At 37.7% G+C, this 16645-nt stretch overlaps 1 protein-coding gene across 1 annotated transcript in view; it reads left to right on the top strand.

Moving 5' to 3' along the window:
- The window catches only part of LOC121738994 (discoidin domain-containing receptor 2-like), a 148739-nt gene extending 140013 nt beyond the window's left edge, over positions 1-8726 (top strand). Inside the window, exons 8-15 of the mRNA XM_042131295.1 lie at positions 189-644; positions 4587-4771; positions 5079-5201; positions 5587-5696; positions 6089-6207; positions 6426-6558; positions 7338-7581; positions 8172-8726. Of these exons, the coding sequence (XP_041987229.1) occupies positions 189-644; positions 4587-4771; positions 5079-5201; positions 5587-5696; positions 6089-6207; positions 6426-6558; positions 7338-7581; positions 8172-8357 (1556 nt within the window). The 3' untranslated portion in view covers positions 8358-8726. The remainder of the gene's footprint in view (positions 1-188; positions 645-4586; positions 4772-5078; positions 5202-5586; positions 5697-6088; positions 6208-6425; positions 6559-7337; positions 7582-8171) is intronic.
- Positions 8727-16645: the final 7919 nt, after the last annotated feature.

Here is a 16645-nt window from a genome sequence, read left to right as displayed (position 1 = left end):
AGTAGTTTCGAGAAGTGTTGATGGCCTATTTTCTTAACACGCTAAAGTTCTAAAACGCGCTATCGAAGTTTTTTTTATAAGTTCGTTGAGAAAAGACGCCCTGATCATATTATTCCCAAAACCATATCTCTCTCTGGACTTGTGGTCCAATCTCAAGAACTAATCTAAACTTTGGTATATTTTTTCAGATGTAGCTCAGGGCAATTACACACCAGAAATTCTAAAACCAGCTGTTATTAAAGATAAGAACAAGATGGTCATTAGCAAAGAGGCTCCCGTACCTACGGCGCATCAGGAGGATCCACTGTACATGGCGATAGTAGTGGGAGTCCTAACAGCTCTAGTGATCCTCCTAGCTGTGGCAGTGTTCCTAATAATTCATAGGCATCGTCACAGAAAATGTTTTGCGTCGCCACTAGCTAAAACAACAATGACGCAAAAGCGAACAGTGTCAGAGAATTATAACCCTTGTGGTACATCCATGCTGCCCGAAAATAAGATGATTTTGGACTGCGGGTTAGATGTGAAATCCGATGAGTACCAGGAACCGTACCAGGCAATGAAATGTACCCCATACTTTAGTTATAGCACAGTTCTGCTGGAGATGAAAGATTTTGTTAAAGATTCTAATACTGCTTTGTCAGGTAAGTTAAGAGGCTAAACTACCTCTATCTTATTTATTATAGGCTGCTTACTTGTTCCTTATATTAATACGAATAAAATCAGAATAGCTAGTGACTACATACCACAAGGGCCTTAAGTTGGTAGTTAATGCTACCAATCTAAATGACAAAATAACCTGTGCATAAAATGAGTAATAAGTTATAACTGGCTGCTGTTAAGCATTAGTGTTTAATCCCACATAAAATCGGATTTTGAGTTAATAATGCAGTTTTGTTCTTTATAACATAAGGTTTACGACAGTGAGATCCATTTTTTTGTAAACCAACTGTAGCATATTCTAGAGTACAAAAATGGTTAATGCTTATTCCTGTAAGTGAGGTTTTGTATATAGCATTTATGTACTATATTTCTAAAATGATTTGCGCTTAAACCGCTGAACCGATTTTGATAAAATTTTGTATGCAGATACTTTGAATCAATTAAAATGACATTAGATACTTTTTGTCCCGGAAAATGTACGGTTCCCGCGCAGTCAAGAAAAATGAATTTGGCTTATGATATCGATATTGAGTACATGTAGATATTACGTAAGGTTTTGGAGAACGATATCCATATTCTATAAATGCTAATATTATAAATGCGAAAGTGTGTTTGTCTGTCTGTCTGTCTGTCTGTTACCTCTCCACGCTCAAACCGCTGAACTGATTTGGCTGAAATTTGGCATGGAGATACTTTGAGTCCCGGGAAAGGACATAGGATACTTTTCATCCCAGAAAAATGCACGGTCCCCGCGCGATAAACAAGTTTTGGCGCAACGGAGTTGCGGGCGTCATATAGTAGGATAATATTTTTTATCATGGAAAATGTTCGGTTTTCACGCAATAAACTTTATTAATTTGCGTTTAAGCTGCTGAAACGATTTTGATTAAATTTAGTTAATGTAGAAATAATTAGTTTATCACGTGCAGAGTTGGGCAAAAAGTAATTAGTAATTTTAATCAGATTGCAAATTTATTAGATTGATGAAGTAATTATTGTGCATCTGAAATTACCCGTAAGTTGATTAATTAATAATATGTATAAAATGTATTCTAATTTTAGTTTGCAATTAGTCCTTTCCCGACACATAACGTACCTACATCTATACTAATATTATAAATGCGAAAGTATCTCTGTCTGTCTGTCTGTCTGTCTGTCTGTCTGTCTCGCTTTCACGCCAAAACTACTGAACCGATTGCAATGAAATTTTGTACACAGTTATTCTAGAGTCTGAGAAAGGACATAGGCTACATTTTGATGTGGGAAAATATCTTATTTCCATGAAAATATCGATGAAAATTACTTCGCATTGCGCGTGGCCAGCGCTCATCCCGGGGGTCCTGGGTTCGAGTCCCGCAGGCGGAACAAAAAGTTTTCAATGTTCCTGGGTCTTGGATGTGTATTAAAATAATATTTCAAAAATCTTAAATGTATTTTATGTATAATATTATAAAAAATCCAGAAATATATCGATGCAATGAACATTTTAGTTCTAATACGATTCAACAGATGGCGTTTTATTTTTTACTTCATTGTAACATAGAACTAATCATACTTATTAGTTATTATGTTTTTGTTTATAGTTTTTAATACGTTAGAATATTATGTTTAATAATGTTATCACTTGCTATAATAATAATCAATCTATCTTATCTTATAGAACTCCTACTGCATTTCTAAGGAGTTCGAGTGTGTTGTGTTGGCCTATATTCCATCCAGAAAATATATCAATGCAATCAGCAATCAACATTTTAATTCTAATATATGAAAACAGATGGCGCTTTATTTTTTTACTTCAATATTATAACAGAACTAATCATACCTACTTTATTATATATTATTGTTTTTATTCATAACTAGCTGTTGCCCGCGACTTCGTCCGCGTGGACTTTAGTTTATAGCGCGCGGTGTCAACAAAATTTGTGTCAAATTTAAAAACTTTTTAAAACCCTGGTAAGTGGTACCCCTCTTAGGGCCGCGCAGCGCGCTACACCGGAATGGCAGCGCTGAAAGTGCTTGCCTCGCCGCTGCCATTCCGGTGTAGCGCGGCCCTTAAGAGGATACAACAGCGGCTAGAGAAATGAAAAAAAAGTACGTGTAATATCTATAGCTGTCTCCCTTACCTCAAGCCTATACCGCAGAACGCGATAGAGACAACTGCAGAAAATCCAGAAAATCAACGATTCGTTGTCCCCTGATTCCTTCTCCAAAACTTAACCGATTTAAGTACTTTTTTCATTAAAGATTAAAAAAAGGCTTGAGCTGTGTTCCTATGTTTTGCTTTTTTTGTATAATCTAGCCAAATCTGTTTTCTGGACGTTTGAACACAGTGGAAAATCTGGCCATTTTTTTGGGTTTTTGAACGTTCATATCTTATTTAATAATTAAATTATGAAAAAAAAAATAAAACATAGGGACATTGTATTAGTGGCCGTAGATATTCAGGAAAAAAAATATAACTCTACTAGCATTATCCAGGGAGGAAACAGGGGACAACGTTTGTATGGAAAAAAGGGCGGTGTGGAATCCTCTTAATTAATCAAAATACCCAAAAACAGCTGTGCAGTGTGCACATAATCTGTACTAATATTATGAATGCGAAAGTATCTCTGTCTGTCAGTCTCGCTTTCACGCCAAACGCCAAAACTACCGAACCGATTGTAATGCAATTTTGTATACTGATAGTCTAAAGCCTGAGAAAGGACATAGGCTACTTTTTTACTGGAAAAAAGGGTTGTAAGGGTCGTAAATTTGTTCAAAAAAATTCATAATAGATGGCGCCGTGCGTCTTCTACATCGCGCTGACGCTTGCTCAAAAGTCTTTCTATAAGAGGTGGTATCATCTTACATTTAAGTCTCGATTTTTTTCGATTGTTATATCTATTGTACGGTATTAAATAACTCAGTACTTTATCTGTGCAGGCAGTGACGTAACCTTAATACCAAATTTCACCAACGACTGTTAAAGTTAATGCTCGAATTAGTATCACGTTAGCTGTTTCGTTTTTCATATGAATGAAAGAGAAGACAGGATATTTTAACAAGCTGTTAACACTAACAGACGTTGGTGAAATTGGGGCTAATCCTATCAATGATAAATAGTTTATGGGTAAAGTTGTGTAATTGGGGGGCTAAATAAGCTTTAAAATTTGGCATAATATATAAAGTTTAACATACAAAAATGAAGTACTTATTGTTTGCACACTGCACAGCTGTATTGATTTAATGGGTACCAGGGTTTTTTTATAAAAGCTTTTGAAACCAATTTTGTTGACATCGCGCGCTATAAACTGAAGTCCACGCGGACGAAGTCGCGGGCAACAGCTAGTACCAAATATAATTGAAATCCATGTAGCGGTATAAGCAGAAATCATTTTTATTGAATGCCTGGGAACCGTACATTTTTTTAGAATAAAAAAGATCCTATGTCCTTTTCAGGGACTCAAAGTATCTCCATAGCAAATTTCGGAAAAATCGGTTCAGCGGTGTGGGCTTACCTCGTCACGGTAATTTTATACAATAGGATATTAATGTTATATGTAAAAAGCCCTATAGCAATATAGCATTAACCATTTTTATACTTTTTCTCTTAAAACCGAATGTAAAATAAATTTCTTTTTTTCATAATCAAAATCTACGCATTTCAACAAAAAAAATGATACCGCACAATAACATTTTTTTGCTTAAAATAAGCAGAGAATAAAGATTATTCCAAAAAAAACTTAAAACACCGATAACTCAAAAGTAGTCCGATGTGGGATGACACACCAATGCTTAACAGCATCCAACTATGCAGTAGAGTTTTCATTAACATCGAGTTGAGATGAGTTACATTGTAGACTTGCAATCGCTGTATGAATTTTAAGCTGTTTAAATTTTGAAGGCTCAATTTGGTAATCAAACCCTTATTCATCGTATTACAGATAGCTCAAACTACGACTACGCAGTGCCTGAGCTGAGTTCAGCGCCGCTGCTCACCAAGCGGAGATTACCAGACAATCTGTCAGATCGAGCCACCGAGCTCATGACAGATCATGTTGACAAGATCATGGATATGGACACCAGGAGATCTGGGGCCAGTTCTATAAGATCTAAGCATAGTAATAGGGTAAGTAGAACAAAGTCATGCTTTAACTTTTATATAATAGTAATCTGGTAGTGAAATGATATTGTATCTTTTTAAGTAACTACTGACATAAAAAAAACAGCCAAGTGCGAGTCGGACTGGCGCACGAAGGGTTCCGTACCGTTATAGAGAAACATAGGCCAAAAGTTGTGTTAAAGTTGTGTTAGCCCCCCCTTATATATTCATTTTATTATTATTAATTACTGAAGTACACATAAAATTAAGGATTCCGTGAAAATTTCAACTGCCTGACTGTTGTCATTATTGATATATTGTGATTTAATTTCAGTCACAGAGTCAACAAGACGTATTGGTGGACCTCAAGCGTCGTTTAGAGACGACCAACGTGATCGAGTTCCCGCGACACCGACTGCGCATGATCTCCAAGCTGGCTGAGGGCGCGTTCGGAACTGTAAGTTCTGGGGCCCGTTTCACCACTTCCTGATAAAGTGCCAGATAGGCTATCCACAACTTTTTTGACGGATTCTCCATACTCTATCTGTCAAGTTAAGTGGTGGACATCCGGCACTTATAAAGAAGTGGTGGAACAGGCCCTTAGTTTTATTAAGTAATCTGTGGTATTAGATTCCATCCGGAAAAATCTTGGGACATCCGGAATTTTCTGAAGCCGAAAAGAGTTCGCTGAAAATATGGATCATTTTCCTTGTCAGTTTGTCTATCAGGTGATATGATAGATACTATCACCTATAATATCTTAAAAGTGTACAATATAAGAATTCCAATATTAACTCGTACGTTCATCAATAAATACATAATAGCCATATTGAATTCGGCAGGTGTATATAGCGGAAGCGGACGGCGTGCCGGAGTACAGCGGCACCATCACGCCGGAGAAGCGACTGGTTGCTGTCAAGTTCCTGGCGCACGACGCCTCGCCCAACGAAAGGTGTATTTCCTCTTTTATTCAGCTCTTGTATTCATTTGATTAACCCTTATTCAAATTAAGCAATAGAGTATTTTACCGATTTATAATTTCTATCTTGAATTACTTGGTTACGATCAAGAAGTTCACCGAAAGTATTTTTATTTTATTTTAAAATACGTTGGGTACGTATTTTACCCACCGCCCACGGCCTGCCAGCACAAGATTATCAGAAAAGGTTGTTTAGGAAAGTAGCTAACGGAGTTTTAATACAGCTGAAGCCACATGACCGATTTCGTCGCCAGCTCTCCGTCGATTTCTTATGCTACACTCATAGTACATCGCTTTCTTAAGCTACAATCATATCAGCTATACTTGTTGTAGTTTGAATAACATATAACATCTCTGTCTAACAGGGAGGAGTTTGAGCGGGACGTACGTATATTGGCGGCCCTGTCGTCGCCCAACTTGGCGCGGGTGCTCGGCGCGTGTCGCTCGCAGCCTCTAGCTGTTGTACTCGAGTATTTGGAACTGGGTAAGTTTGAGATACTACAGGTACAAAAATGTGTCCATTACTAACGTTACCGTCTTATAAAAATACAATAAGTTTTACTATACACTTTTTTTTAATGTTTCTTGTCTGTGAGTTTTTAAAAAACATTCGTAAATAATCATTTTTAAGTGACATTGACAGTTTCGCTGGTCACAACTCACAGCTAGGTTACGCGTGTTTACGTTGAGTGTGTTTGACAGGCGACGTGTGCACGTTCCTGCGCACGGCGGCGCCGCAGTCGACGCCGACGTTGTTCCACATCGCGACGCAGATAGCGGCCGGCATGCACTACCTGGAGTCGCTCAACTTCGTACACAGGGATTTGGCTGCGAGGTGAGGCGAGAGGAGGCTTTGTATTTCAATGAGGCGAGGGAGATGTTTGCAGTTTGGCCCTATGTACCCGTAGGGTATAACGTGTCAAACAGCTGTCATATGTCTCTCTGACACGACATTTGACACGAAAGACTCTTTGGTGGCAAATGATATATCGACAACCCTTATTGCTGAAATTTAACTCTTACTAGATAAGATACATTTGTTCTGACAATTTGAATTGCGATCTGCAGCATGCTGTGTAGCTCAGCTTAAGGCGTCTTTTTGAGATTGAAAAGATTCGTCATTTGTCAGTTTAATGAATAAAATTCAATTTCTAATACTTTGTATAAGTACTTCAGAGTTTAACCTACGAACGGAAGATTGCTTGCTATCGAAGAAAAGTACTGCATAGGTACTATCAGAGAAGTTGATTCATAGATTGCGAATCTAAGCATTTCATCACGTTTTCTCAAACCCAGGCTCCATATATATTAAGTTGACGTGATCCGACCAAATGACACAGATCCAACAGTTGACGAACGTTATGAATAAATTTATTCGGTGGTACATTGTACGTTGTCTACCTGCTAAGTCCTATAGATACGAAGACAGGCTACAGCCTACATTTACTTTTGTAACAATCATAGCGTTTATACGTCGTCTGGTTTTAAAAATCTAGGACTTACTTTCCACTTATCTTCAGGCTCAGCAAAAGACGACGTTTTGTAGGTACTTACATTATTACTAACAATTCTAATCGTGGGTATATCTTCACGAAATAACCTTCCACATTCCAGGAACTGTCTAATCGGCAAGAACTACCAAGTGAAGATCAGCGATTTCGGCACCGACAACGAGGCTTACGCGTGCGACTATTACAAGGTGGACGGCGTCCCGCTGCCGCTGCGGTGGGCGGCGTGGGAGTCGGTGCTGCAGGGCAGGTACACCACCAAGAGCGACGTGTGGGCCTTCGCGGTAACCGTACACGAGATCTTCACGCACTGCCGACGGAGACCCTACGAGCATATGACTGAGGCTGAGGTGAGGAAGTGTACAATAATTAAAAAACTTAAAATAACTTCTAATATTTCTACAACAAAACATTTATATTGTGTTATAATTATTAATTACATAATAAATACATACGAGTTTTAAGCATTAACACGTATAATATGTGCGTGTGCGTTTTTTCGTATCTTCTAATACGAAACCTAGAAAAACCTAAAAAAATTAATAACCTAGAAATCTTCCATCTCACCTGTCACACGTCAAAGTATTAAAATATATATTTCCGTTGCGTGGTACCTGTAACACAAGTCCTTCAGGTACTTAGCACTGGGCCAGACTGACGTGGTGTGAAGCGTCCATAGGTATTATGTGTTCACTTATCACGCGGAGATCTTCCATCTTAGGCCCGTATTTTTGGTCAGTACTTAAGAAGCGCCTCGGCCTCAAGGAACGTTTCAGGCTCTGTGATTGGTTGGCTGTCAAAATTTGGACCAATCACAGAGGCGAAACGATGCGATACGGGCCTTAGTCATTTATCATACCCAACATTACAAAGTCACTTTATCAAAAATCTGAAATCTCACTCTCCACTTACATAAGCATCAACGCTCAATCAATTTCAGGTGCTCGAGAATCTACAGCATCATCAGGCTGACGACGGGCTGTTCGAGTGTATGAACCGCGCGGCCGGCTGCCCCCGAGACCTGTACGAACTGATGTGCGAGTGCTGGCGGCGGGAGGACTTGCACAGACCCACCTTCGCTGAAATACTTCCTTTCCTGCAGAGAAAGACCCTCAATTATACGTGATACGGGTTATATTAAATACCGATAGAGGCGCGTAACTTTAAGATCGGTCTGTGAAACTACAGGATGATGGGATTGACGCATGGGTACAAGATTAAGCGGGATTAGACGAGCAATTTTTTGCGCAATATCACTCAGCATGTTTATATAATTCTCAAATAAACTGTTCAATTAAATTTAAGCGTGATATTGCCGATACAATTGATCGTCTAGGGGCCGGCTGACAATAATGTGAATCTGAGAAATAGATCTTCATAATTTGATTGAGTTATGTCAAACCAAGCCGCCAAATCACAGTCCACACGGCGCGTTGCGTCAAATAACCAAAGTGTTCACACGACGCGCTGCGTCGTCGCAACGCACACATGACGGACAGCACGAAGCTGACTGACTGACTGACTTGACTGCTCCGTAGCGGCTGTGTGGCCGGCTATGCGTCAAACGGCAGCGCTGCGTCGACGCAACGCGCCCTGTGGACTGGCTCTAACATTGACTTGACACAACGCCACCAAATAATGTAGGCCGCCTTTTTTAATTTCTCAGATTGTATTGTTAAAGAAATTAATTCAAAGGTAAATAACGGACCTGTCCCTCTCATTTTTGCCGAATGATCTTAAAGTTGTATGCGGCTTCAAATGTTTTGTATGCAAACAAATTCCGCGCGTCGATAAACGCTGCGCTCTGATTCCGCGTTTTCCGATCTGATATTTTATTAGTAGTAAATCGATGCGGAAAATTACAATACGCCTCAATTATGGATAAATACTTGTTGAGTATTTTCAGGTATTCGGGGTATATACGCCAATGCCCAATTCAACTTCAACTTAACTTTTAGTAAGATAATTTTAGTGAATTAGTCAACTTCACCACGGATTAGGTATTATATGAGTTTTTTAATTAATATGTAATAATTTCATTTGTTGAGTTGAAGTTGAGTCAGATGTGTGAATATTTTAATATCTCAGGGTTTTCAAGGTTTTCAGAGACTGGACCCAAATGTTATAATATCTATATTTGATAGCAAAGTATCGAATACTCAATAGTTTTGGACAGTCAACTTTTGCTATTGATCACGACTTTAAGTCCTTTAGAACTAGGATTCTATTACTAGGACTATGCAATGAACACCCGTGAGGTCCAAAAAATTGTCAGACGGTACCTGTACCCTCATATACCCCGGAGTATTTGTAGTAATGGTATTAATGCGTTGTTACCAGGTTTCACTTATTACTGGTTGCGCAACCACAGACTACTCACGTTAAGAATGCAGTGAATCGTACTTAAGTCATTTTAGACCTATGTACTTATATTATTTAACACGATGATTTTTGACCTATACGCTGTTTCTCATAGACTATATATTTCAAATACTGTTGATACAATGTTGGAAACGACACTGCCATTTTCGTAGCTACTGGGGTCTGGACCAATTTAAAGTTGAATATTTTTACGTATATTGATTTTTGTACTTTAAAACAAAAATACATTGATTTAAAATGCGTATAAGTTGGTTGCGCGACCATTATATTTTAGCTTAATACTAAGACTGATGTATTTTTTGTTGGAACGACCGTCAAAGGATTTCTCACAGTAGACTACCGTCGGTGGCCAAATTAATTATTATACCTACTCACTTGAAAAAAAAAAAAAGTACATTTTTGTGTCTAATAGGTAACATTGTTATCTTTGAGAAAGTTAATATTTTTTTGGTGTTATGGTAAGGTCCTGCATTATTATGCAGGTGCCGTCTGGCTATAATCAAAATGCGGCATGCGGTGAACAAACTGGGAATTGTCCTAGAGGATCTGAAGCAATTGGGTTATATTAAGGTTACGCCTATATTCTTTAACCTCATCATTGAAAAATGCAATTACAATAACTTGTTTTCCTCCTGCTAGTAATAGTATTCCTTAGTCCAATGCTTTAATCGTTTAGCACGCATTGTCTGGATAAACTATAGTTTTTCAAAGGACGGCGACAACTGAGAGAGAATAACTAGGTACGTAATTTATTTAAGGTAAGCGGAGACTGCTGAACCGCAGCAAATCTAGGGAAAGACAGCAGTGCGGCTAGATCTGTCGTCATCTTTATTTGTAATTTTTCTCATTTCATATACACATATATATATTTTATATTTCATAGTTGATAACATAATAATATATTGAATACAGTAGTTAGTCAATTTAATTCCGACCGCAATACAGTTTTAAATCTTTGTTAATTGGTTTTATAATAGTTTAAATACTTTATACACAACATTTAACTTTACTTGTAAATTTGTTTTCACTGTTACTTATACTGTGCTTATGAGTTTATAACTTATTATACATGTTTTATTCAATACGTGTACTTTTAACACTTAGATTACATAAAATCGCAATTATAAAGAAAAAGATTCAGAATTTGCAAAAATTGTACCCTACACTGTACAGTCCGTTCTGTGTGAGAGTTTTAGTCTCGACTTGCCGCGAAGAAGTTAACTGCAACTGACCGCTTCTTCACGGCGAGTAATGATTTAAGGACTCATAACTCAATTAATTATTATCTAACTTTTAGTTTCTATTAAAGTATCTTTTTCCTGTTAAAAAAATTAATGAGGAGACGAAATAGCTCTTAATTATGTATTTGAATAACAGTTTATTATAAGTAGTTTTTTGACGGTCGTGTTAGTACTGGTAACAAGCATAATAAAAGTGTAGAATGAGCCTAAAGTTAGCCCCGACTTTGTCTATAACGGCCTAATTGGTCGGACTACTTGTACTTAATACAACGATTATATATACACATATAGCGAAGGCTTTCGCACTTTATATTATAGCCTGATCGGTAATATAAACACGCCAATTTTGACAACGCTTGTTACGTAAGGGTTGATTCAGACGCAACGCGATGCGTAGATGCATTTCTAAATTACTTAGTATGGATTTGATAGATTCGCAAGAGACGTCTAGCAATTGAAATATGTCAAATGCATACAAATTTAGGCTGCGTTTCCACTGAAGCGGAGCGGAGCTTAGCGGTGCCCGAATTGACCAATCGTGCTATTCCAGCGGAATGACAGCGAAGATTTCGAGCATGGTGATTGGTCAATTCGGCACCGCTAAGCTCCGCTCCGCTTCAGTGGAAACGCAGCCTTAGGTCGCGTCACGCCTCGCCTCGCCGCGTCACGTTGCGGTCTGAATTGACCCTTAATCGTTGATTAAATATCATTTTCTTTCGTGGCTCTTATTAACTGATTGGAAGGAATGAAGAAAAAAACGATTAACACTAATGCAGTAAATCACATTTATTATAAATGCGAAAATTGCGACCAAATAGCAGAGTCAGTGGATGTGTTCTGAAACTCTGAGGGTCAATTCAGACCGCAACGCGACGAGGCGAGGCGAGGCGCGGCGCGGCATAGATATGTATGGATTTGACAGATTTCAATTGCGAGAGACGTCTTGCGAACCTGTCAAATCAAAATGCATCTACGCGTCGCGTTGCGGTCTGAATAAACCCTAATTGTACTAGCTAGTGTAGTGTCGAGTTTTTATTGGCTACCTCTCGTCAGAATGTACTGGCTAGTATAATTTTAAAATTTTAAGAATGCACTATATTACCGGTTAGGCTTCTCTTAAGGCTGCTACCTCTATTATTTAAGAATATATTATTTATACTGATTATTGTAAATTGTTTTAATGGACGTTTGAATGTTTAAATTTTTCCAATATTTATTATAAGATAGGCCTGTCGGTGGCAGCCGTCGACTACGTTTTTTATGATCTATTCATCTATAAAGCTGTCGTAGAAGCTACATATCTGACCAAAAACATTAAATAATCCGCTTAAGAAGCAGACAGAAATTCTTACATTAATTAATTGGCGTATATAAGGGGGGTGTCCTGGGGGTCTGGACCCCCCCCCCCCCCCCCATTACTATCCATCTTACTAGTCCAATTTCGACAATAATATATGTACCTCGCCGATCAAAATCGGTGCGGTACATGTATAAAAAAATATTTTTGATTTCCTAAACACGTTGGCGTAACAAAATGGCGTGTTTGTTCCGCTTGTTCCGCGGCCGTACTGTAGAGTGTGGACCGAGCTGTAACAGTCAGATGTGTAGCGGCTAGCGGCGATAGTGTTCCCGCTACTAGTCTCTGGTCAAGTGAGGCTTGTAATTAAGTTAGTGTAAAGCACAAAATTTTAAATTAAATGAGCTTAGTAGCTGTTTTAGGGTCGTGTCGAGTGTTGCCAATTTGTTACTAGATTGGGGATGAATAGATTGTAATACTTGTATACTTCACTGCCTGATAACTTTCACGAGTGAGCTACGTATAATAGACATAAGCGATGTGATCTTCCCTCTCCTTCCCCCCCATCTCCTCTCCTGCTCTATCCCCCACCTTCTAGCGAGTGTTGTCTTTACTTATTAGAGTTACCTGTCTAGATAGTCATTTATTTTGGTACGACACATTTCAATAAATCCACAATAATTACTATAATTGTCTACTAGTAAGTTAGATATAGATACGTTTGAATCGAATGAAATTTTAAAGCTAACGATAATTGTAAGAATATATTAACATTTATAGTTGAGATTTGTCTATTTTCCGTAGTTGACTGAGTTGAGGTTTTTCGACAGTTTCGACAATATATCTAACGACTTAGATAGTATTATATCGTTGAGGGTCGCTCGGCCCTTATAGTTATATCACTAGATGTTATTTCTCGTGGACCGAACGGCTGAGTGTAGTTTGTAGCACGTACGTTAGAGTAAGCGAGCGTCTGTACTCTTTAGTTTGCAACGTAGTAGTTTGATCTATTCGATATGTACACAGGACGCGCGCACGGTCTAAAATGTCTTCGTTTCCCGTCAATTGCATTCTGACTATGTACTATACTATGTATAGACTGTAGGGAAACAGTCTGGTTTTTTGGGAAAATTGACTTTATTTTACACAAACGCATTTGCATTTTTACACTGTAAAAATGCAAATGGTGGGATACGAGACATTTCTGTCGTGTGTGGAGTCTAAAGGAACCAATTTACTAACACTTGGAGGTCTAATTATTTCTAAGTAGGTACTAAGGGTCGTTTATTTAAAAGGATCTGGCCTTATTTCACTGTTGTACTGTTTAGCTTTATAGAATATCGGGCCTACAGCCCACTCGCTGTGTTTAGGTAACTTAGGCACTAATAATAATGTACAATAAAACACCCTCTCTGCCTTAGTGACGCTATTCTTATCCCTTATGCTATGAACAGATTGTTAGATGGAAAATTATAATGAATCTTGTAAATAGGAATTCTTATGGCTGATGTATATTATGCACTATGGAAAACTTAAATTCCTAACAATGGTCCAAACTTCACTCGCTTTTTTATTTCTACTATATGATTATACAATTTCTATTTAGATAAATAAATAATAACTAGTATAGGGGGTATGTCTTATGCTTTAATATCGTTTTGTAGATGTAAAACGTGTATTTGTCGAGATGCTTAATTTTCATAATCAAAGTTTTATGACGAGAGGTCGATACCAAATACAGTATTTTTATTTTATACTCTACAACTTTGTACCCAAATAAAAGCAATAATCTATCTCATAATATGTTTTATTTACTTCCCTTTTAAGGGTTCCGTACCCGTGTCTGTCTGTCCGTCCGTCCGTCCGTCTGTCTGCCTCCAGGCTGTATCTCAAGAACCGCTATAGGTAGACTTCTGAAATTTTTACAGATTGTGTATATCTGTTGCCGGCTGCCGCTATAACAACAAATACTAAAAAGTAAAAATAAAATTAATATTTAAGCTCCCATACAAAAAACGTGAGTTTTTTGGCCTTTTTCGCTCGATATCAATAATGGCAACAGGTAGGCACTTGATATTTCCACAAAAGCCCTAATTATATGTCTACTTCAATAATTAACAATAATATTAAAATAAAATAAAAATTTAAGGGAGGCTCCCATACAAAAAACAATTTTTGGTCTATTTTTGCTCTATAACGGTACGGAACCCTTCGTGCGCGAGTCCGACTCGCACTTGGTCGATTATTTAACTTTTTAAGTAAACGCCAAATAGTTATGTCGGCGAGCTAGCGTGCGTGTAGACTGTAGATACATAATATTATATACGAACACGATAAATCGCATGTGGCTGTGCATTTTAAATTTGTGTTAAAATTAAACTTGGACCTACTTATGCATACCACATCCAACCCACACGATGACAGTTCTGAGAAAAAGCCGTTTTTATTAAAATTGTGTACTTACTTTTTAAAACTGAATGTTATTTTAAGTAAACTTAATTTACAATAGTATATTTTGTAATTTATTCCGTATCCAAATGTGAAAACGGGACCGAATAATTACTAAGACTCCGATGTCTGTTTGTCTGTCTGTGTCCGGGCTGTACTTAAACTCAAGAACCGCTATTATAACTAGACTTCTGAAATTTTCACAGATTGTGTATGTCTGTTGCCGCTATAACAGCAATTTATACTAAAAACAAAATAAATTTCATATTTAAGGGGGCTCCCTTACAACAAACACAATTTTTTTGCTCGATATAAAATATAATGGCAACACATAGGTACTTGAAATGTTCACAAAATACTCAGTTGTATTTGTACGCTATTAAATAAAAAAATAAATTTAAAGAAAATGGAGCGGGGGGGGGCTCCCATACAAAAAACACAATTCTTAGCAAAAAACACAATTTTTTGCTCTCTGTAGTGGTACGGAACCCTTCGTGCGTGAGTACAACTCGCACTTGGACGAGTTTTTTTATTTGATATCAACAATAATGGCAACAGGTAGGCACTTGAAATTGTAACGAAATCCTCAATAAAGTATATCTAATATACTTATATTATACTCTAATTGAGGATTTCGTTAACTATTTAGTAAATCACAATAAAATAAAATCAATGTTTAAGGGCTCCCATATAAAAAACACAATTAATATTGGCCTATTTTGGCTCTATATCGGTACGGTGCGTGAATCCAACTTAATACTTTAAAAATAATAAGCAGATATTACACTTTAAGACAGTCTTTCCCTTGTGTGCGCTTGAGGTCTAAAGGGGGGCGGTGTGGGACCGAGAAAAAAATGGGGGGGGTTGTGTGGAAGCTTGGGGGTGATTTAAATAAATCACCCCCAAGCTTCCACACAATGAAATCATCTGGATGCATTTTAAATTGAAACAATGGGGGCGCTAAAACCTAAAATTTTCGCAAAGTGGGCAGTAGACAAAATAAGTTTAGGAACCCTTGCGCGGAGTCAGTGCCGTAAATAGGGCGGTACCACCGGTGCCCAGGCACAGGGTGTAGACTCTGGGGGGCGTAAGAATGGCCAGACCAGACAGATCCTTATTTTTCGAATTGCTCCCGATAAGTTCCCGCTGCGCCCCAGAGATGTTTCCCAATGTAGTAAAAAATATCCACAGCCGAACATATAACCTCCTCCTATTTGAAAGTCGGTTAAAAACAAAGGTGCAGTTATATAGAAGCTCGCACAGGGCGCAAAAAAGGCTATTTACGGCACTGCGCGGAGTTAAGAAATATAGAGTTTTCACATAGTTCCATAAAAATATTAATAGTAGTATAACAAAGAACAATCCCACACTAAGATACTTTTGCAAAAAAGAGCTACTTAACAAAGCTTACTTAGCTCATAGCTGCGAGACTAATTTTTTGTACCTAGCATACCATGCGATACCAGGCATTTTCGATCTGGTAGTAAGCTTTCATCAAATGCGAACGAGGTTTTAATGGCCTGACGAAAGCCGTTCACAGAAATATGAACCCAGACACATAATTCTATAACATATTTTATTTAAAAAATTAAATAATGCAAAAAACATTGCTGCACGGATCTTTTAAAAAAATATATTCATTCTATTTTTAAAACATTGGGTGACCATGCGGCTTGGTTCTTGTTTGCTTAATAGACATCTGTTATAACTTATAATGTGGGTCAAGTTAACTTTGTTGTGAAATTGTTTTGTTCTGTGCAAATTATCTGATCAGTGTGATCTTCATAGAGTTTAGAAAACTTCTACATTATTAACTCGATTTTGACAGAAGTGTGGATTGGTCCCATTTTGCATAAGTAGGGTCACTTGTACTTAATTTTACAGAAAACAGGTGAAGAGTTAAAATTCAAACAAAGTTTTTCTCACTTTCTCACCAAACTGCCAGAAACTAAGTAAAAAAACAGTTCTTCTACAACACTGATTCTTGTTTAAGTATTTATTTACAAACACACCTTATCAGACACGTTTTTAAAACAACTTCCTTCA

The sequence above is a fragment of the Aricia agestis genome, chromosome Z (genome assembly GCF_905147365.1).
Source record: "Aricia agestis chromosome Z, ilAriAges1.1, whole genome shotgun sequence".
Lineage (NCBI taxonomy): Eukaryota > Metazoa > Arthropoda > Insecta > Lepidoptera > Lycaenidae > Aricia > Aricia agestis.
Note: the sequence above shows the minus strand (reverse complement) of the source record. Positions and strands in the feature narration are given on the sequence as shown.